The sequence below is a fragment of the Tinamus guttatus genome, unplaced genomic scaffold (assembly GCF_059628265.1).
Source record: "Tinamus guttatus ecotype Peru unplaced genomic scaffold, ASM5962826v1 Tinamus_guttatus_pri_ptg000075l, whole genome shotgun sequence".
Lineage (NCBI taxonomy): Eukaryota > Metazoa > Chordata > Aves > Tinamiformes > Tinamidae > Tinamus > Tinamus guttatus.
In genome coordinates, this window is record NW_028288609.1 from 1080053 (window position 1) to 1101538 (window position 21486).

Sequence of the window (21486 nt, forward strand, 5' to 3'; positions counted from 1 at the left end):
AGTCAGGCTCAGTCGCATTTTCAATATCAGGCTTTTTTGAGGAACTCTTGGTTTGACACACAGCAGGATCCGCATCTGTCGCGCTGAGCTTTTTGAGGTGCCATCTTGTGCTTTGTGCAGCCAGCGTGCTGGAGACACCTCTGCGCTGCTTTCTAATTTCACGGGATGTGCATTTTTTTCCTTTAGGTGCTAACACGGGGATCGTTTTGTCATTCAAATGGCATCCCACAAGTTTAAAAACATGTTTGCCTTTGCGCTTAAGCATGGATTTTCAGATGAGCTGTCAAAAGTAACTAGTGATCCATCAGAGATAAAAATTGGGAAATTGTACAGGTTATTCTCAAGGTAGATGTTTCTGGGTTTTTTTTAATGTTTTTTTCCTGGTTTATGCCGAACCCTGTTTGCATTTCAAGTTAAAAGATTAATAATAACCAGAAGTGTTGCTATCCCCTAAAACAAATGCACTGAGGTTAAATCACTGTGTGTTGCTGTTCCTTTACTGTCTCAATTGTACCGTGGCAGCTGAGAAATACCAGAGGTACCCTTTGCAAAAAATCTATATTCTTTCATCATAATAATTTCGTAGTGTTCTGAATCGTTCCAAATCCCTGTTATAGTATCACAGAACTGAAACAAGCTGGGTAGTAGGACAGCGAATCCACTGAATTCTGCTCTTTTTGTTGTTTGTTTGTTTTCGTTCCGTGTATTTGCGCTTCCTCCTGCCGGGAACAGGGCTCAGCCTTGCGGAAGGCCGCCCGGAGGCTGCGCTCTCATCCATGGATTAGCGCTGCCTTCCAAAGCATCCCGCGAGCAGCCCTGTCCCGCGGGAAAGGCTCCCGTTGCTCCATCCTTGCTTCAGCCTCCTTGGTTTTCCTGCGTCTCTGGTTTCTCCCCAGCCCTGGGGATGGTCTCGCGGGGAGCGCGATGCCGGCCGGGAGCGCCGGCACGCGGACGCGTTGCGTTCCCTGCGGATGCGCGTACATGAGCGCCGGGTTGGCAAGGGTGGATACACACAAGAGCCTTGGAGAGGGCTGGGGCTTGGTGACGGCCCTGCAGAGCAGCAGAAAATACCCGGGCTTCCTTGGAAAACTGCGTGGGGAGCCCTTGGAGAGCGGCAGACGATGTCCCCAGTGCCCGTATTGAACCTGCGTCTCGGCGCGTCCCGGCCTCGCCGTTTCCCAGGAGCAGATGCCGAGCTGGAAGCAGCTGGTCCCGTCCACGCGCGGCCCGGCCCGCGCGGGGCTGTGGGCAGCCCTGGAGGTTCCTGCTCGTGCTGTGCGAGAGCAGCAGCGGCCGCGGCGGCCCTGGCTGGCCCTGGGCTGGCCCTGGCTGACCCTGGCTGGTGTCCCGTGGCCCGGGGTGGTGGCTCCCTGGGGACGGAGCGCAGGGATGGGGGGGTCTCCTCCTTCCCTTCCTCCATGCGCTTTCTTCTTCTGGGATGGGAGCTCCCAGAAACGCTGTAGAAGGAGGCCCCAAACCCGCCTCGTTTCACATCATTCGATGGACAAACACCCTTAACTGGAGGTTTTATACCAAAATTTGATAGCTGCAAAGAAGAATATAAAAAAAAAAACTTATAAAATTGCCCAAACTGATTTGTCTCAAGCCTGGCCTGGGTGTATCAGCAGCTTATTCAGCATTTCCAGTGTGCTGTTACTTTAGATATAATCTTGCTCATTTTCCCATGATTTGCACTAAAGGCAGGTTTTCTTCTTGCAGTATTTTAAACTACCCTAATTAGAAATTTTTTACTTCTGCCTCCAAAGCATATCTGGCTAAACCTATCTGTGGGCACTGGCTGCTAGCACAGGCTTACTGTTGTTCAGATTATCTTTCCAGCTTGAGTGGTTTAATAGGTCAGTTGTGTATTAAAAAGGGATTTTCACTTGGATAAAATCTTTTTAAAAGGGCAATTTTTTCCCCTGCAAGCATTTCGTATTCCCACGTCCCCTTTGCTCCTGTTGGAGCGTTTAACTCAAGTGTGATTATTTCGCGTCCCGCCGTAGTTTTTCCGCCGCGTTTCGTGCTTGGTGTTGGCGTCGGGGGTTGCTCCGTGGCCTGCAGCGGGATGAGTTCCTCCTGACACGCTGTTGGCAAGTCTCGGTGTTTTCAGCCTGTTGGAGGCAGCGAGCTGTGGCAGAGCCCCGGCTGCTGACCCGTGTGATCCTTGCAGTGTCTCCACTTGCTTTTTTTAGCTTCTGCTTCTCTGGGGAAAGGGTTCCACAGGATCCTTATAGCTGAGTGCAGGGTGAAGGAGTTGCTTTGTTAGCCTGGGGGGCTGGAGATGCCCTTGGGGTTTGGGGAAGGGGCAAATGCAGGGCTTGCCACTGTTTGAGACCATCAGTGCCACCGTATCAAAGATGTCACATCTCTGCACAAGTCCCCCCTGCTTTGGAACCCTTTGCAGAGCTGTCATTATCCTGACAGCCCCATCCAGGCTTTTTCCAGAGTTCCTTTCAGGACAGGAGCCAAAACGACGCTAAAGAAGGAGCTGAAGTTTCCGAGGAAGTCTGCCCTCGTTTCCGGGTTGTTGTTCGGTCCTGTTTGTTCTCCAGGACCGTGGCTGCAGGAGGAGCAAAGGGGATGTTGCGTTTTGGTGCTGGGGGAGCTCAAGCACCGTGCACCTTGCTGCCCTTGGGTGGGAAGCAGGAGACACGAGCGATGCCCGTCGATGGGGTGCCCGGTGCCGTAAAAACGACCCCTTTGTTTGGATGGTGGCCTCTTGGTGGCCCCTTGGTGGCCCCTTGGTGGCCAGGAGCCGCTGCTGAGGACACTTATACGTGGCTCTACAACAGCTTTCCCTCCCTCCCTCACATCCCTTGTTTCCTGTAAGGAGACCACAACACACTGAATTATTAAACTGGGTCAGATTGGCCTCCCGACGTGCCCTCGGAGCGGCACGCTGCCGCGTGGGAAGGCAGATGTGTTTTATGGCATGTTCTCTTCTCTCTCCTCTCAGGTGTTTACAAAATACGGGAAATGCTACATGTTTAACTCAGGAGAAGAAGGACGGCCTCTTCTTACCACTGTTAAGGGTGGGACAGGCAATGGACTGGAAATCATGCTGGACATACAGCAGGATGAATATTTGCCAATATGGGGAGAAACAGGTAAGACCTTCTCTTTGCTCCTGCAAACGTGCATGGATTTTGATTTGGAAGGATGGTGTGAGCCCTTCTCCATTTCCCATCCTCCCCACCCCTGCTGGATTTGGGCATATGGCACCAAAGAGCTGTCCCCTCTTTGGGGACACCAGGCAGGAAGCCCGTGCTTGTCCCGGAGCTGGGGTGGCCCCTTGCAGGAGACAAGTAATGTGGGTTTGCTTTGGATGCTCCAGCCATTCCCTCTTCCCCAAGAGTCTCTGGGAGGTTGTGTTCAAGGTGGGTATCCGGGTTACGCGCTCGGTGACATTTTTGGAACATCCGTTGCCCTAATTTCTGCCTTTGCTTGGGTTAGTGCTGTCCGTACGGGCTTTGCTCGTGGTGCTTAAGACGTTTGGGTAGATGTCGTCCAAACTTCTCCAGTTCGGGCATCTTCCGTGGAGCCAACAGGCTGGACTGGAGCCCCTCCGTCCCGCTGTGCTGGGGGGCAGGTGGCATTTGGCAAGGCTGTGGCTGTAGTTTTTGCAAGGCTGCATTTATGTTTCAAGCAAAACATGCTAAGAAAGTGTCAGAAAATGCCTCTGCTGGACCTCCGGAGGAGGAAGCCGCTCTGTTTCCCCGGCAGTTGGTAGCAAGGCGGAACATGGCATTGGGGTTTTTTCTGGATGGAGTTATCCGTGTTTATTTCCAGACCTTTGAAAGGGTAGAAGAGCAAAATACCGATCGAGGACGTGCACCCCAGTTGCCCCTGTGTGAATTCACCCCTTCTGGCACCCTTCATTTCTGTTCAGCAGCAAAAGGGAGTGGGATTGGTCACGTTTGTTCAGAATTTGTAATTTATTGGATTGCTTTTCGCTTGTTATTATTCAAACACATTCCCGCAGTCCCGTCAGTCGTTTAAAATTGCACGGGTTTTGCAGCAGAGAGGTGTTTGCCCTGCGGCTTTCAGCGCGTGCACCGGGCAGCCCGCGCGGCGCGCGGGGACGGGGCGTCACCTCCGCGCCCGGGAGCCCTCGCGCTCCTCCCAAACCCTCGTCAGCAGGACGGGCACTTACCCAAAACGGGGGAAGCGACGTGCAGCTCCCACCTGCGGTGCTTGAGCAGCTCCTGCCTTGGGGGGTCCCGGGGTGCAGGCAGAAACCTCATGGACCTCCCCGGGACGGAGCGTTTGGGACCAGCAGTGTCACGAGTTGCACAGTTCTCACCGTAGGAACCCAGAAATGCGTTGTCTCGTAGAGCTTTGCTTTTCTGCACCAGGAAAGGGGGCTTAGCCGGGTAAACGAGACCCTTGTTATACAGGAGTCAAAAAAAATCTGTGCATTTTGTACACACACCTCCTCGTTTTCCTGAAGGCCAGAGCCATGCAGGAGCTTTCTGATCTTCTGTGAACCGGGTTGATCTTGTGTGAGCAGGGTTGAGGTAGCAAACCTGACCATAAAATCCAGCGGGAATTAAGGGATAGATGTAAGCTGAACTCTTGGTTTGGTTACAGGTTGTAGTGGGAGCCCCTGGGCTCCTTGCGAGTGAATTCGCCTTGTGTTTGCAGCTCCAGATAGAACTGGAAGCTCTTTGAAGCTCCCAGAACATGAATCTTTGCCTATCAGCAAGAGACTTTTCCCTCCTCTGTGCTTGTACAGCGCCTTGTACAAGCTGTCTTCAATGTTTTTGGGCCCTCTGGACACTACTGGAATAAAAATATTAACTGTAGTGGTTAATAGTTGCTGTTCCTATGGAAACACTTAGCTCTGCGCAGGTAAGTGAAGGAGCTGATGATTTCCAAATATTTGCATAATAATGTAAATGTGTTTGGAATTAAATCTCCTCCGCTGGGGCCGTGCAGGAGGTCTGGCTCCAGCTCTTCAGAGAGCTTCAACACTTGCTGTGGAGAGGGATGCGCGCGGACGTGGCGCAGGGTTTCGCGTTGCAGGGCCATGGTAGGTCTTCAGGTGTGAAATATAGGGGCTCATTAGGCTGACGCCCTTGTTATCCTGATTTTAGATTAAATTCCAGCTTGTTTTTTTCCTTCAGTGCTGGGCTTTCTGCCTTTCCTTTTCCATCCCATCACTTCCAGCCCTTGCATTTCTCTAGCCCATCGTGGTGGCAGTGGCTCGTATTTACTGCAGAATTTTCCTATAGGAAACAGCAAAGCCAAAAACCCTCCAGACCTTGGTTCACTGCCCTGTCATCCCAGCATTGGAGCCGACCAGGACAACAGACGTGGCCTTTGCCCTGTCCTTGGTGCACCTGGAGGGCCACCAGGCCCAGGGTGGGATTGGTGAGACCCACACAAGCCCCGGGTTTGCAGAGTCCCTGTCCAGGGCGGATAGCGAGGTGGGCTGTCGTGCATCGACGCACGAGGTGCAGACGACTCCACGCTGCTGCTTTTCTTCTTAATTAAAGCCGCTTTAATTGAGTTGATCTCTTTTTGCCTCCAAATTGGATGCAGATGAATTGAATTAGCGTGGCTCTGATGCTGGCTGGTGGCCTTCGCGCAGGCGCGGGCGCTTTAGAGGTTGGTTCTGACTCATCTGTGCTGCAAAGGGCCGTTCTGGCCCTCCTGGTGCCCGCGGGGAGGCGCGGGGCGGTGGCGCCCGTCGTGGGGACGGTGCGAGAGGCCCCTGCAGAGCGCGGCGGCCGGGCAGGCCTGGGCCTCGCTCCTTGGGGGCTTTGGCTGGCTCAGGCTCCAGACGACGTGTCGTGAGCGCCGCGTTGCTCCCGTCCTGGTGGAAGAGGCTTGCGGGGCTTTGCTCGGGGATCCTCTGCCTGCTCTGGCTGCTCCTGTGGCCCTGCAGAATGCTCGGGGTGCTGCGGGCATCCGCACAAGGGGTTCGCGGCGGTTCCCCCGTTAACCCGGATAACCGGGAGCCCCGGGCCCTCCTCGCTGCCCTGAGCCCTCCTGGGCTCCCGCGGCCGAGGCTGCGCAGGGGAGCGGGGGAGCCTGGGCAGGGGCAGCCCCGGGGATCCTCCTGCCCAAACCCGCTGTCCTGGCCGTGTGCGTTCCCACGGTCTCTCTCCTCCCTGCCCGCCACGATTCCGTGCCGGGCACAACAGCCCTCGGCAGCAGCTCTGCGGAGCTGCCGGAGCCGCCGGCGCCTTTTCCCAAGGGTTTGAAAGGGCGGCTTGGTGGTTCGGCCCAGGGTTTTCCCGGTTTCTCCGGGGGTTGCCAGCCCGGAGCGCTCGCTCTGCAGCCATGGCCCCCGCGCTGCCCCCGGGCTCCTGCTTTGCAGCTGCAGAGAGGCCCGGGGCGGTCGCTGTGATTTACTTCTGCGTGTTAATACAATTAGCAGCTGCTCCTGGTGAATCCAGGCGCACAGGAGATGTGATCCCAAGCTGCGGTGGCTGCCAGCGGGTGCCAGAGGCCGGTTGTCCTCTCCCTGCTCCAGCTGCAAACCCCCAGGGCTCCACCATGGAGCCCATCCATTTCCACCACGGATTTCCCCATGGAAAACCACAACCAATGCCGAGCCCCTCTGTAGATAGGAAGTAGGCAGGAAAAGTCCTGGGAGTGGAAGCAGTGCTCAGCAGCAGCAGTTATAAAAGGGATTTTCCTTAAGTTTTAAGGGTTTTCCTTAACCCTTCTTTTTTCTGCTGTGGTCCAGAGAGCTGGTCTACTGTGGGCATGGTGTAAAAGCAGAAGAAAAGTGAAGCATTCTCACAGGAGCAGCATGAGAAGATGCCCATAAATACAGCCACGCAGCAGGTTTGCAAGCAGCCATGCAAGTTTTATCGCGTGTCTCTGACGTGAGGTGTCTAGGAAGCCAGAAATGCTAAGTGGCTTTAAAAAGCTTAATTAGCCCAATGAATGGAAGGAGCTGTAACGAAGATCCTGTTGAGGATGGTGCATGACTTGCAGCCTAAGCAGCCCCTGACGAGCACATTGCTCAAAGCTCACAGGGTCTTTGGGTTTCTCCTGCATCCCGATGTGCCCTGCCATGCTCAGCGCATCCTGGGAATCCCAAAGTGAGGCCTTTGCACCCGCCTTCCCATTCCAGGGACACTGGAAGTGCTCATCCCCTCCATGCAGGGGCATCCCTGGGGCATCCTTTCTGCAGGTGAAACTTTGCATTTGCTTTGGGATCACTAGTTCTCTATTTAATTTATCAATTTAATTGCACTGTCAAAACAGGAAGTGGCAGGTGTGGATTTTGTGCATGAGCCTGTTCTGCTCCTGAGGCTCTGCTGGGCAATGCAGATGAGATGGGGCGGTGGGAAGGGATTTGTCTTTCTGCAAAGCTTAGACGCTCAGAGATGAATATTAGCTTTAAAGTAAGTGGCCTTGAGCAGAAATAAATAGCCCAGCGTGGTGCAGGCCGGGGCAGACACGGCTCCAGCATGCAGACGATCGCTCAGCTCTGATGCTGGACGGGCTCGTCAAGAGGCAGCCTGACCTTTCAGAGGCTGCTCGATGTCACGTTGGAGCATCAAACGTGCCGCGTTGCGCCGCGTCTCGGACCTTTCCCTAATGAGAGCAAGAACTCATTCGATTAGCCAAGATTTCCTGCGGAGAAAAGGTCAGCAGTATTTCCATCTTCCCCGAGTCCTGGACAACCAGCTTGTCCACCAAATTAGATCTGCCACTGGGAATTAATTCCTGTTGCCAGAGCGAGCTTGTTGGTGAGGCCGGGTTTTGAGTCCAGGTGGTGTCGTTAGGGTTGTCACCTACCTGATAAACTCCAGTTTGAGGCTAATTGCTCTCTGGGGCTCCTCGACATCATTGTGGTGCTGGAAAGAGCAAGTGTAACCGCTGAAAAGATGATCCTTGGTGTTACCAAGCAGCAGGTACTGCTGTCTCCACACACGACTCAAATTATCCGGCTCTGATCCAGGCTCCGTTTGCCCCAAGGATTGATGGTGCCCAGTCAATGAGGTTGGTGTTTCTGCACAGTGCACGTGTTTCTCTGCACTGTGTCCTGTATGTGCCATCCTGTACGGACACCTGCGTGCAGATCTGGTCACTAGCAGGCACAGTTTGTCCTGTATGCACCATCCTACATGGACACCTGCGTGCAGATCTGGTCACTAGCAGGCACAGTTTGTCCTGTATGCGCCATCCTGTACGGACACCTGCGTGCAGATCTGGTCACTAGCAGGCACAGTTTGTCCTGTATGCGCCATCCTACATGGACACCTGCGTGCAGATCTGGTCACTAGCAGGCACAGTTTGTCCTGTATGCGCCATCCTATGTGGACACCTGCGTGCAGATCTGGTCACTAGCAGGCACAGTTTGTCCTGTATGCGCCATCCTACATGGACACCTGCGTGCAGATCTGGTCACTAGCAGGCACAGTTTGTCCTGTATGCGCCATCCTGTACGGACACCTGCGTGCAGATCTGGTCACTAGCAGGCACAGTTTGTCCTGTATGCGCCATCCTATGTGGACACCTGCGTGCAGATCTGGTCACTAGCAGGCACAGTTTGTCCTGTATGCGCCATCCTGTACGGACACCTGCGTGCAGATCTGGTCACTAGCAGGCAGTTCGTCCAGCCGGTAGCAACACAGGCTCCGGTAGCTGCTGGAGGCCTCGAGGCGCTTCCGAAGGTGAATTGGGAGCCGTGCCGGGTCCCGAGCAGCGCGTGGCTGTGCCGAGGATGGCGTGGTGAGGGATGCCGCCTCCTGCGGATTCCCTGGAGCGTTTTGGTTGAGTTCAGCTCCGGAAGCAGAGGCTGACAGTCTGTCGTTAAGACATCTCCTTGCTTTGGCCATCTTAGTTCATCTTTCCTGAGATGCAGAGTGCTTATATTGCATAAGTAAAACCAAAGGGCCCCTTGGGAAGAGTCCTGGCAGCAATTCCCAGCCTCGTGCCCTGGCACCGTGTAGGACAGTGCTCCATGCTGCACGCTGAGGGTCTCCTGGGGCTTTTGGTGGCAGCTCCTTGCTTCGTCTCATCATTTTGGCGTTTGGCAGCATCACCAAATTGCAAAGTCCTATCAGGTACCGCTCCCTTCTTGTGCGTTCTGTAGATACAATAGCCAATGATCCGTGTTAGTGTCCCTGCCTAAGAACATGGTTGTCTCTGGGTTTACTGTATCTCGTTGCAAACTCACAGAGCGCTCTAGGGAACTGCAGAAGGCAAGTGCATGTGGAGTGTGCTCCTTGCGTGGCTGCAGAGCAGTCAAGGACCATCTCAGCAGAAGCAAAGAGTAAATGAGAAGAAGTGTCGTTAGATGTTGCAGTCTCTGTTGCTTATGCTTGCTCCCTCTGGGGAGCTTTACTGTCCCAGCTCCATCTTTTGCAACAGCGTGACCCTTGGTGCCTGCTGCATCATGAAGTCTTCTTCCATGTGGACTTATCTGCAGTAGGATTAGGCTGTAGGACTTGAGGTGATTGAAAGGTACAAAGACTCAAAACTTTCTGTTTTAAAGGGTGCAAAAGGGAGACTGGGTAAAAGTTGTCAGCTGTGGAAGAGACCAAGCTAGGGAAAAAGGGAATATCAAGTCGTGGTGGGTAGGCAAAGGACAAACAGACTTGGGGAACAGGATGCGTGTTAAGTGCAGGTAAGTGCAGGTCTGGTGGTCTCCCCAGGAGCCCTCAGGCTGTTGAAACAGGTCGGCCAGTGAACGGGCCCAGGTCTGTCCCCTGGAGTGTTGGGATGGTCTGTGTGACTCCCCTCGTTGGTGGATGAGGCCACACAGCAGTAGAGACCGGCAGTGCGTGATGTGCAGAGGCTCCGCTCCCGGGGACCTGGGCATCTGGTGGCATCTCGAGTCATCTCCAGCATCCCTGCTGTGCGCTTTGCTACCGAGCACCCCGAGAAACGGAGGAGCCTGGGGAAACAGCACCGGGCGCGTGTTTTGTTTTATTGTTTGCATTATTTTTGTTGTTCTTATTACGTCCCCTACTACTGTTTAAGGGGAAGCTTATGAAGATTAGAGAGAAATGCCATCTGTGGCGCTTGGCTATGTGACAAATACACAACAGAACGTTACTCAAATATTTTGCAGAGCGTGAGGAGCAGGGAAGGGAAGCGGCCGCCCGCGCTGGGCAGGGCGCAGGCGCCGCGCGTGGGAGGAGGAAGCTGAGGCTGAGCATTGGGAGCAGATGGTTGGGTTGGGGTTGGCTCCAGCCGGGGAGTGGGCAAAAGGCGTTGGCATTGGGGCTGGGCAGCACATCTGCAGATGTCCATGGGGACTAATCCGGGGGCTTTGGCCCGTCCATGGAGTGTGCAGGTGGAGATCATCCACTTCCACTCTTGAGCATCCCTAAGTGATTGCTGAGCTCCAAAAAGTGGTAAGGACCAAGCAGGATTTTTTTCACTGTTGCCCAACTTGCCTGTCTCTCACAATACATATATATAAGAGCATAAATCCAAGAACACTGATGAACAGCCCTGCCTGGATCCCAAATGTGAGCTCGGCAGGTGGGGGGGATGTCGTGGGGAAAGGCCAAGAGCCTGGAGGAGAAGGAGCTTGAGCCGGCTCCGTCTTTCCTCGCAATTTGGTCTCCTTTGGTCAGAACCAGAGTCCACCGCTGTGGAGCCTGCAGGGACAAGTGAGCAACTAGCTGGGTCAAACACTGTCATTTTTAAAGTCATTTTTAAAAACTTTTTTGTGCATGGCAACTTTTTGTTCCACTCTGGGATGTTCTCCTGATCCCTGGTTTTGTATTCCTGGAATATCCTACGGTGATAAAATTTCAGTGTACTCTAATCCAAGGATAAAGCTAAAACAGCAGCGTCTTTAGCTCTGCAGCACAAGACAGGTTGGAGCCAATTCTGCTGCCTTTGAAAAAATGGCAAAAAAAAAAAATGTTTATTTCATAGATATCCTAATCTAGGAGTTTCCTGTGCTCCAAGCTCATATCTGATCATGTTCCCCTGGGAAAAATTGACACAAATTTTACTGTTATACAGCAGTTGGTTATACTCTTGTCCCAGGAGCCGGGAATAGTTTATCTTCCATGTCTCAGCATAATGCCCTTCAGTATGGATATTTATTTCTGTAACCACGATAATGGCCTCTCTGGATTATTTGCATGGAAGTTATATGGGCTTTCATAAATATTTCACCAGTAAAAACAATAATTAAACATTATTACAGAGGTAGAAATTAGCGCTGAGCTGATGAAAGCTGCAAACTCGGGAAAGTGGGAGCGTTGGGATTCCCGGCTCCCCTGGCGCGCGGCCCTGGCAGAGCCCTGGGAGCCGGGCTGCGGATCTGGACGGGAGCGGAGGTTTGGGGGTCTGGGCTTGTCCCCGCGCTGTCCCGTGCTGGCGTGGGAAGGAGCTCGCAGGGGTTTTCCTGGCAGTGGAAGGTCTGGCAGCAAAGGCACTGCTGGGGATGGAGGAGGCTGAAGGAGGCGCGTGTTTGTGATGCCCGCAGCGTGATTCCGTCTTGGTCATCCCTCCACTCATGTCCAGCGGAGCGGATGGGTCTTCCTAACCCAAGTGCTGGCAGCACCTTGCTGGTGTTGGGCTCCGTGGAGGAGCCGGGCTGGCAGCGCGGCCCTGCTTGTGTGCAGGAGTCACCTACAGAGCTGCGACACCCGTGGGGACCGGGCGCTTCCAGCCGCGCGTCCCCCTGCTCCATCTCCTCACTGGCTTCCCCACCGCCGAGCGGGACCCGCTTGGCGTTCGCCCTGTCCTGCCACCTCTCCACGGCTTCCCAGCAGCCGCGATGGCCGAACAGGCCTGTTCGTTCCTGTGCGACTCCTTGTCTCATCAGAGCTGATGGGAGCTCGTTGTGACTTAGCACAGCCCTGTCTACTGCCCACCCCCGATGACTTCTATGCTCATCCTTCTGCACCAGCGAGGTGCCCTTCTCTGTCTGTCCCAGGAGCTTTAGCTGGCTCTTTTCCCAATCTCACTTGATCGGGGTCTGGTGAGCAGAACTGTTTCAGATGAAGTTCACCACCAAGATGCTCTTGGAAAGGAAATCAAAGTCCGGGCAAAGCTGGCTAGGAGGCCCCATGCTCATCAGCATCATCTCTCATCTCTGCATCTGTTCATGGATGAGAATGTGGGCTTGGGCAGAGGGAGGTGACGAGTCTGGGGCGTTTGGAGTCATCTCACCCAGCACTACCCATCCAAGAGAACCGGGTACCCTGCTGAGGGAGGGCATCAAGAACCACCTGTCTCACCATGGACTGTGATGGGACACTGGTGACCACAGAGATCAGATGGTTAACTCCAAGATGCCCAAAAACTGGGAGCAGAGCCCCCCACGGCCTTGCAAAATCCACCTCATCCTTCGAGGCTCTGGCAGCCCCCACATGGGGTTGGCTCCACGCGGGCGCTCAGCTCCACCGTCTGCCCCGTCATTGCGCGGACGTTCCCTCAAGGCACCGAAGCCCTCAAGCCGCCTTTGCCTTCACTGTGTCCGGTTACATCTCCAGGTTGGCACTGACTGATCTTTTTCTTCTGTCTGTCCCCTCCATCCAAATCCATCGCCGCCTGGAGCCTGCCATTCTTCCACTGCTAGACATCATTTTCATGGGTTATTTTTATCAGAGAAAATATTAGACTGCTGCCGTGCACGATCTGTCTGTGTGGCGCTGACCTTGCCGGCGGTGTCACAGTGTGAATGTTTATATATATATATATATAACATCGTCTGTATGCGGCGTTGGGACAGCTTGGTCCACCCTTGCTGGGAGGACAGGGGAGAGCTGGTGGCTGGGAGAGCCTTGGGAAAGATGTAATAAATAAAGGAGCAAAGAGCTCCACAGGCCCCTTCTCTTTGGGATCCCAAACCCGCTTGGCTGCAGGAATTATTAGGGCGATAATTTTTTAAGGAAAAACATTTATCAGCGGTGTCCAAACTTGCGGTGAACTTCACTGTGGTTACAGTGTCTGATTAGAAGAGCAAAACCCTAAATCATCCCCAAATACCCCAGATCTCGTTTGCTGCAGTTCGTTTAGGTGTGGGACCAAGGTTTAAATCCTCACTTCCCTAAGAGTCACTTAATGGTTTTGAGTTTCTCTTGGTCTGTAATGGGCAACACTTGGAAATCACCAACTAACCCAGCATCACGGGTAGTTTGCTTGGGTTGTTTTCCACTCTGAGAGATGGGCTAATTCTTTCCCAGCACTGCGCAATCCTAAAACATTCCTGAGGTGCATCCTTTTCCAGTCCAGTGTTTGCTTAGTTGCTGCATACACTGAATTTCATTGCTCAAATTAAGTAGCTTTAACCATAGATGTGCATGCATTGGAATCCAGGAAGAACTTCCATCTGCATGGGAACATCCAGACACTAGCAGTATTTCTATTTAATTTCACTTTAATTTCAGAGTTTTCCACTGTATCCCAGCACACTGAATTGGAGATTTGCTGCCCAAGAAGAAGTTCCCCCCTGGGAAAGGAGGGAAAGGAAAATGAGGTTCCAGAGCATGCTTCCTATGTTATTATTCTTATTTCCTGCAATGCCGGAAATGTTTGGGCACTTGGTTAAAGCTGAAAACAGGGGGGAAGCGAGGAGCTGGGGTACGTGTTGGGTGCAAGGCCGGTGGCACTCGGTCTCTGCGCGAGAGCCCCGCTGGGTTCGTGTGCCCTGTCGGTTACGTAACCGGCTCTTTAATAATGCACGGGGAGACATATGGCCCCTCCGGTTTGGAATGCAGCTGCAATATGCTGCCCTAAAAATAGCCGGAATGCTCCGTGCAGTTGGTTGCAACACCTCCCGCTACCCGGTGGGTAACGCAGGGATGGAGCGGAGTAAAACGTGAGCCCGGTTCTTGCCTTGGGGACGTGGTGAGAGCTGCGACCACCTGCAGGGCCAGGGCTTGCTAATTAAGTAAAAGATGCCCAAATAAAGGGTTAGTGCGTAATCAAGGAATAAACTGGCTGCAGGAAAGCAGTTTGAAATGGGAGTTTTTACTTGCTTTTGCCTGCTTCATGTCCTGGAGTTGGGATCTCATGGAGCTCTTAGTTCAATTTCAAAATGTAAATTTTAAAGGATTTTGTGCGTGGTGAAGCACCCTCGTGTTTTGGGGTTGCAATGGCAGTTTTGGGGCTTGGGGACTGCTGGGAGGAGAGGGAGGACACAAGCCACCAGGGCCCTCTCGTGCCATCCTTGCTTAATTCTGCACTTTCACAAATCTCCATTTCAGACTTGGTTTTTTCGGGGCCGCAGGGAGAAGACTCTTCCCTGCTTTCTTCTTCTCTGTTTATTATTTTTTCTTGTTTCACATGAAAAAAAACTCCCTTCCCTGTTTCTCGTTGAAGGCAAGAGAAAACAACAAACAAGAAGTGTCATTTTGTGGTGACACTTCTCTAGAGCACAGAAGCTCTTCCTCCCCCTTGTCAAAGCAATCGAGACTGGTAAGCAACCCTCAGTGCTTCTGTCACCGCCTTGAGATGCAGGTTGTCTGCACCCTTCAGATGCAAGATGAGTTCTTTGAGTCTTCTTTTACTCTCAAAAAGCAGGGGGGAAAACTCAGACACACTCGGTCTGTGTAGCAAAGGCTGCTCTCTCCCTTGGCTTTAATGCACACAGGAAGCTTTGAATGCCAGCAGCTCGTTCACATACAGAGCAATTGGCTTTGCCTTCACCAAAGAGGTCTTCAAGCACAAAGTACCTGCTACTTGGTGCGATGGACTCTGCTTCCAGCTCTTCAAATGCTCTCCATGTTCAGCAAAGCAAGGTTTGCTGGTAGACCTGAATCCGAGCAGGGCAGTAGCCTTTAATTTTGTTCTGGCAGAAATATTCTTCCATGAGTTCTCCCCAGACAGCAGCCAAAGCAAACCCTGGAGCAGAAAAATAAACAGGACAAATTTTTAGATACTGTTTTTTTTTTTCTGTGGGGAAGTTATGTTGACTCATTTGTCTGTCAAACCGATGTTATCAAACCAGCGTGAACCCTGCTGTGAATACTCTTATTTCAGCTTGGCTTAATTCTGTTACCAAGCAACTTCCACTAAAGCAAAATACGGCACTTCCACAGAAACGAGCGCGTGCGCATGGGAGTGGAGCTGGCTTCACTGTAGTAAAACTAGTTTCAGTTTTCCTACAATTTTTCTCCTGGTGGACTGTGCTGGTGTCTTTCCTATAGTTTTGTTTCCATGGAGATTTCGTTTTATTTTCTTTTTGCATCTGTAAATCTCTGGCTAGGAGGAGCGTAAGAGGCCCGTGCGTCTGTCCAGGGTTTGTGGACGTGGATGGCCTGGTCCGAGCAGGGGCTCAGACCCTCCAGGACACGTCAGGGGGTGGCTCCGTGCCCAGGCTGCCCCAGTGTGCGCGGAGGAGCCGGAGCTCAACGCACGGGAGGACAAAGCAGGGCTCCCAACTCAGGACTTGCTTCTGCAGGGCCAGGAGGAAGGTTATTGCCCAAAGGAAATCCTCAGGTCACCTTCTACCACACTCATGATGAGTGCCAATGGGAAAAACACTGTGTGTTGGATTCACATTGAACTGTTTTGCTTTGGTTTTTGTACCTCTGAACCAGCAGAGATGGATGTGACCATTCCTGCTGCGAACGACCCGTGACTTGGGCTGGGACTATCTTGACCTCCCGATATGGGTGCCCAGCACAACTGCAGATGTTCATTGCCAAGGCAAAGGGGACCAGGCTGGCCAGTTTGGGAAGCGATTCTTGTTTTAATGTGGGCTCCTTGCACAGTCGTGGGCTGAGCTGCGGAGCCTGCACCCGCGTCTTTATTTCATTAGGGTTTCCTGCTAAAGCCGTGAGGACTCAGAACAGACTTGGGGGTTTCGCTGCGTGCTCTGCAGCCAGCTTGAAGCACTGAATTAATCCCCAATTTAATTAATGCCACTGGAAGCCCGCAGATAAAAAGAGCAACTCGGGATTTGTTCAGAAACACTGGCGTGTGCACGGTAATGTGTATTAATGTATTTAAAAAATGCAATCATTGGGAGCTTTCCCTCTGTCCTCAGCCTGGGCCGCAATGAGCAATGAATTTAAAAGCACTGAAAGAAGGTCTGTGCTTAGGCTTACCAAAATCATGATGAAATTAGTTTAAAAACCACGCAACACCAACCAAAAACCCAGATAGGTTTTATTTTGGAAGGTTTTCTGGCTCCTGAGCCTGTGGTTCCCAGGTTGAAGTATTTTCAGGGAGGTTTTTTACCCTTTAATTAAATTTAATTTACCCTTTAAAAAAAAAAAAAAACATAACCTTAAAGAAACATCCCTGAAAGCTTAGCCTGGCACTTAGAAAGCAAATATTTAAGATATGCTAATGCTTTTCAGTTGCCAATGCAGAGCTTGAAAGCATTTAGGATACAGTTAAGGAGGAGCAACCCAGGCATGTTGTGACAAAGGGTTTTGTAGTTGGGAGTTTCATTTTTTCCATCCTATTGCAAATTAGTTATAGCAAAATAATTTTTAGAAGCGATGGTTTTTCAAAGACAGCTTCGTACTTGGGGTTTTCAATTCTCATGCATTACTTGCTGCAGGAGCAATGAAAGCTTTCTGGCTTTTGGCTGCATTTCTGAAGAAGCTGCCTATTTTGTTTTTCTTGGTATTATTGATTATGAAAATTAATAACTTTATTTTCTAAAAGCAGAGGATGGGAATTTTTTTATGCAATGTGGAAGATCCATTCACCCGCCCATCCTTGATCACTCGCAGTTACATGCCAGAGCTTTCTATTTCAGATGACAAGACCTGTCCTTTCTAAGGCCCTTGCAGCTATTTGCAAATCGTGTTGCTGAATGTGCAGTGATGTACACACAAAAATCCACAAATATGCAAAGCACTTTGTGGGAAATATATGGATTTAGCTCAGACATGAATAGACCTGAGGAAGTGCAGTGTGAGGCCAGTGCAGCAATAGGCAGAATAATTTGGGCCTAAAAATGCTTCGACAAAACAGTTCCTGTTTTCCAACAAGTTAGACAAAATGTAAGCTTTCTGCTGAAACTTGTAATTACGGAAGGAAGCATATGGTAGCTCCTTGGAAGTGTTGGAAAGGGGTCAACACCAGGCAGAGCTATGGAGCTGTTTAGCGTTGGTGCAAGTGGGTGTTACGTGGAAATAACAGGATAGGATTTGACGTTGGAGAGCTGGTAGGAGGTCCCTCCTACTCCGGTGCCAGCGAGGTTGGACGAGGACAAAGAGCTCGTGGAGGCTCTTCGTTTCCAAAGGTGGCATGAGGAAGCTCTCTGTGCATCTAGCATGCAAATATTTTGGGGGCCAGCGTGGGAGAACTGTTGGCAGGAAGGTGACCCTCAACTGAGACACAATGAGGAGCTCAGATGAGGTAGGGCAATGCTGATCCTGAATAGACAGCAGGAGATGGCGTATTCACGTTTTCTGCCATCTCTTGGAAGGAGAGGAGCCAAACTACTGCTAGACAAGGCAAAGACACGCCAAGGCTTTGCTGTGGTGGGCTCTGGAGAGTCCTCCATTGCGGTCGTGTTCCTCGTGGTGACAGGAGGGTGGTGAGGAGTGATGCAGACTGACATCCCTGAATCCTGAGCAGAAGCAGAGCCTGCCTGTTTTCTCCGAGGATGGTCTCGATCAATGCCAAAGCTCTGGGAGGCTTTGCTGAACGGCCCTGTCCATGCGGGAACTCGTGGTCTTCTGCTCCTGCTCACACGAAGCTCGCATGGGAGGACCAGGTTGAAGGCCACACGAACCCCTGTCTGTGCCTGTGCTGCAGCAGGCGGGATGCAGAGCAGATCCCTGCACGGGCTCCAGCAGCTCCATGGCACCACAAGCGGTAACAGGGCAGCTGGTCAGCGGTCGTGGCCTTGTCTAGATGCCAGGAGTCCTCTGGTCCGGGAGACGAGCGAATGCGCGACTGCCTTACGTGGCGCGTGCGTGGCATGGGCGGATGAGTGCTGGCCCCAGAGACGTCCCTCAGCCTGGGTCTGTGTTCCAGTGAGCTTCACAGATCGGTAACATCTCCAGCTAGCTACAAATCCAGCTGCAGACAGCTGGAGCACGGAGATCGGTCCACCACGCCAGGCTTCAGCAGAATTATTCAAAGCCCAGGGAGGTAACTGTTTTAATAAATCCTATTGAGCTCCAAGTTGTTTTCTCTACCAGAGATAGAAAAGCCTTCAAAAGGTTAAATATTAATAGCCTGCTCCAGCTGCTCTTTATGCAAAGGCTCAGAGATAAAATGCCCAAGACTCGGGGATGCAGCCACTCAGTGCGATGCTGCAGGCGCAGCGCTGAGGTTTCAAATAGCCAACCCTCCTTAATCCCACACGCTCCGTGTTTGCTGGTACGTGAGACAGCAGCAATGCTGGAGAGGGAAAGGTCACGTACCCCTATTGCATGAAGATGCCTGTGTGCTGGGTGAGCCCAAAGTGCTCTCCTCGCACGCTTGGGGCTGATTTGCATGCTATTAATCCTGCCTCTGGAAAGTCTCCTGTAGGTTGGTTTTAGCCTTGTGGAGGAGGATGTCTGACCTTGAGCTGCTTTATATTCAGAGCAAACCCACGATGTGGAAAGGGGCAGCTATCTCACATCAGCCAAAGAGAGGAAACTTGTAACAAACTGACTGTGTGTCTGAGACCATGAACTCCAAAGAGCCTTTGGCCAACTCGGGACAACTCGGGCTGCTGAACATGTGGGCACCTGTGAAGCATCACAGACATTTCTTTAACAGATTTCGAACTTTTTCTTGCACGTGCCTCGGGCATAGTTAATGGCAGAAGTGCAACCGCAGAGAGCAGGCTCCAGGTGCATCCATCCTTTGGGTGTTGGAGACCTTACGGATTCTAGGAACTTCTCTCTCTGGGGGAAGGAATTTGTTTTTTTAGTAAAATGCATTTAAGATTTTGAAGCTAAAATAATCTATCAGCCAGAAAATAGATACCACTTCCTGCTTTCTCCATCTTGGAACACAGACCAAGTTAGAAGTGCAGATCTTGGAGTTCCTCGACAGGATGTGGGGAGAGAAGCCAAAACGTGACCTTGCGGTCGAGCGCGATCCCGCCTGCAGCGCTGTGACGTGGGCGGCCCCGTCCCGTCGCGGTCCCCTCGCCCCTGCTTCGCTAACCTGCTGCCTCTCCTTGCAGAGGAGACGACGTTCGAGGCTGGCGTCAAGGTGCAGATCCACAGCCAGTCGGAGCCGCCGTTCGTCCAGGAGCTTGGCTTCGGCGTGGCCCCTGGTTTCCAGACCTTCGTCGCCACCCAGGAGCAGAGGGTAAGTGCCCAATTTCATTTTCCTACCCAGAGCCCTCTAACGGGTCTGTGTGTTAGGCCGCTTCTCTGGAAGGAAGCCCCTTGAGAAGACTTTGATGATTACAGCTTTACAGCTTTCTTTTGTTTCTCAGACACCCTTTGCTTCAAATAACTTCTCCATTTGACTAGCTGAATTTGGACAAGGACACGTTTTACTGCGTTGCTTCCCTTGTGTTTCTCGGTATTGTCATAGCTTTGATCGGAGAAGGGTGTTCAGTCCTGGTAATGACCTTGGCATGCTTTTTTATTGCTACATGAAGCAATAAAAGCTATGGCAGGAGCAAAATGTGTTGGGTACCTTCCAACGCCCCATGAAAGGAGGCCTGCAGTCAAAAGGGTCCCGTACTCGAGATAAAAATGAGTTCAGAGGAGAGCATTTCATTAGGTAAATCAGCTTGAATCCTTTCTGGTAACACAGAAATACTCGTATGATTTATTCCCACCAGGAGTAGGAAGCTCATTTCTCCTCATACAATCCTCTCCTGTCATCCCAACGGCGACACGTCAGCAGAGATGGATGTGATGAGACATAGCGTTGTTAGACCCAAATACTTGTTAGGAGTTTTGAAAAACAGCCAGCAGAATAAATCCCTTTCTCAGCTTGGTCCCAGCGCTGGCATTCGTAGCCTTCCTGCCTCGTTGCATCTCTCATTTTCCTCCATGCTTTCACCCTCAAGTGAGACACAAATCAAATTCCAGAAACAACAGGAGCTGTTTGAGGGTTTGCTCTGATTAAATCTCGATGGGGAATCAGAGCCGCAGTAGTTGTATTTTGGCTTAGAACAGCAATTCGCTACCAAATGCATCTTGAAGCCAAGGTGTCTCTCCATGGCCCCTGGTAGCAAAATGCACCTGAAGAAGGAGTGTTTCGGTGAGCCTGATGCAGAGCCTCTCTCCTCAATGAGGATGCACACAGGCATCTCCGTGCAGGAGACAACCAACGCCGTGGGCTCCGCGTAGGCGAGCGCCAGGTGGAAGCATCTCAGTTTAAGGCAGGAAAGGTTTTTCTGTTGTCACACTGTATCACGTGGGAAGTCCGTTGGGTTACAGAAAATGAGCAGCTTTCTTGGAGCACAGAGCACTCATTTTGAGCGTAACACCTTAGTAACAGGGAAGGTAGAAGACTCGTTGGGGGCCGAGGCAACAGCTGCTGAAGTGCAAAGCAGCTGCCCTCTCCTTGACATGTCTCCATGTCATCTCCCTGCCAACCCCAGCTTGTAGGGGCTCAAGCTGCTCAAGCTTGTCCTCTCGCAGGGGGATGCGTTGAGGCCACCTCGCTGCCGAGGTGGAACTTTCTGGGTGGTCATAAGAGGTGAGATTGAGACAGGAGGAGATTTGCTTCCTGCGTGTCCTCGTGGACTGGGATCCCTCTGTCTTGAACGCGCTGCCCCCCAAGGTGGAGATGAAGCCCCTCCGTGGTGCCCCTGGGCAGTGATTCAGCCATCTCAGCTCCATGCTGGACCACGGCCATCAGGGAAGGGCTTCGTGCTTGGAAAGGTGATGGACCAGACACTGCTGTAGGTCATCCAAGGTCCATGTTGCCAGCAGGAAAGCCATGGTGCCCGAGTGGTTGCCCATGGGTTCAGGAGACCTGTGTTGAGGTGGATTCTCTGGCCCAGGGTCAACCAGTGGAGAAAGCAGCTATGTTCAACTTCAGCCCTGACCATTGGGGAGAGTGTTAAGGTTAGGAGAGGGTTAAGGTTAATGTGCATCTGGACTTCAGCGGCTCTTGACCTTTCTCTGCCCTCTGCTAACATACGATTGCACACGAAGGACTGCATTTCCCAAGAGAAGCGTGGGAATATCCACCTAAGACAACTTGTTAGGGAAATAAGGGGAGCGATAATGTAATTGTTCAGAATTATCCCAAGTCCTGGACACCAGCCAGTCACAGGTAGTTTGTAATCCACGCCTGTTCACTAGAGCAACCTGGCCTAAAGAAATTGTCCTTTTGCCATACTCTAATTGCAAACCCAGTGGTGAGATTTTGCACTGCGTCGATAGAGGACCAAGAACTGTGTGTCCACGCTCAGGACGGAGGGGACCCATTGCCACCGTGTTGGGCGCTTCATCCCCTTCCTCAACTTCCAAAACACGCGTTGTGGATTCAGGCGTCCGATTTATTCATCAGAAAATACTAAATCTCCAGGGCTGGGACTGGGACATGCTGTTCCTGCAATGAGCTGCAAACCCTCTGATCATCACTTAGAGGACCGAGTCCAGCACGGAGCCATTTACTGGGGCCCTAAACCAGGTGTTTTATATCACTATTAAGCACAAATGAAAT

General features: G+C 52.0%; 1 protein-coding gene across 1 annotated transcript in view; it reads left to right on the forward strand.

Moving 5' to 3' along the window:
• The window catches only part of ASIC2 (acid sensing ion channel subunit 2), a 303957-nt gene that overhangs the window by 273023 nt on the left and 9448 nt on the right, over nucleotides 1-21486 (forward strand). The window contains exons 2-3 of the mRNA XM_088519896.1: nucleotides 2960-3110; nucleotides 19034-19161. Of these exons, the coding sequence (XP_088376022.1) occupies nucleotides 2960-3110; nucleotides 19034-19161 (279 nt within the window). The remainder of the gene's footprint in view (nucleotides 1-2959; nucleotides 3111-19033; nucleotides 19162-21486) is intronic.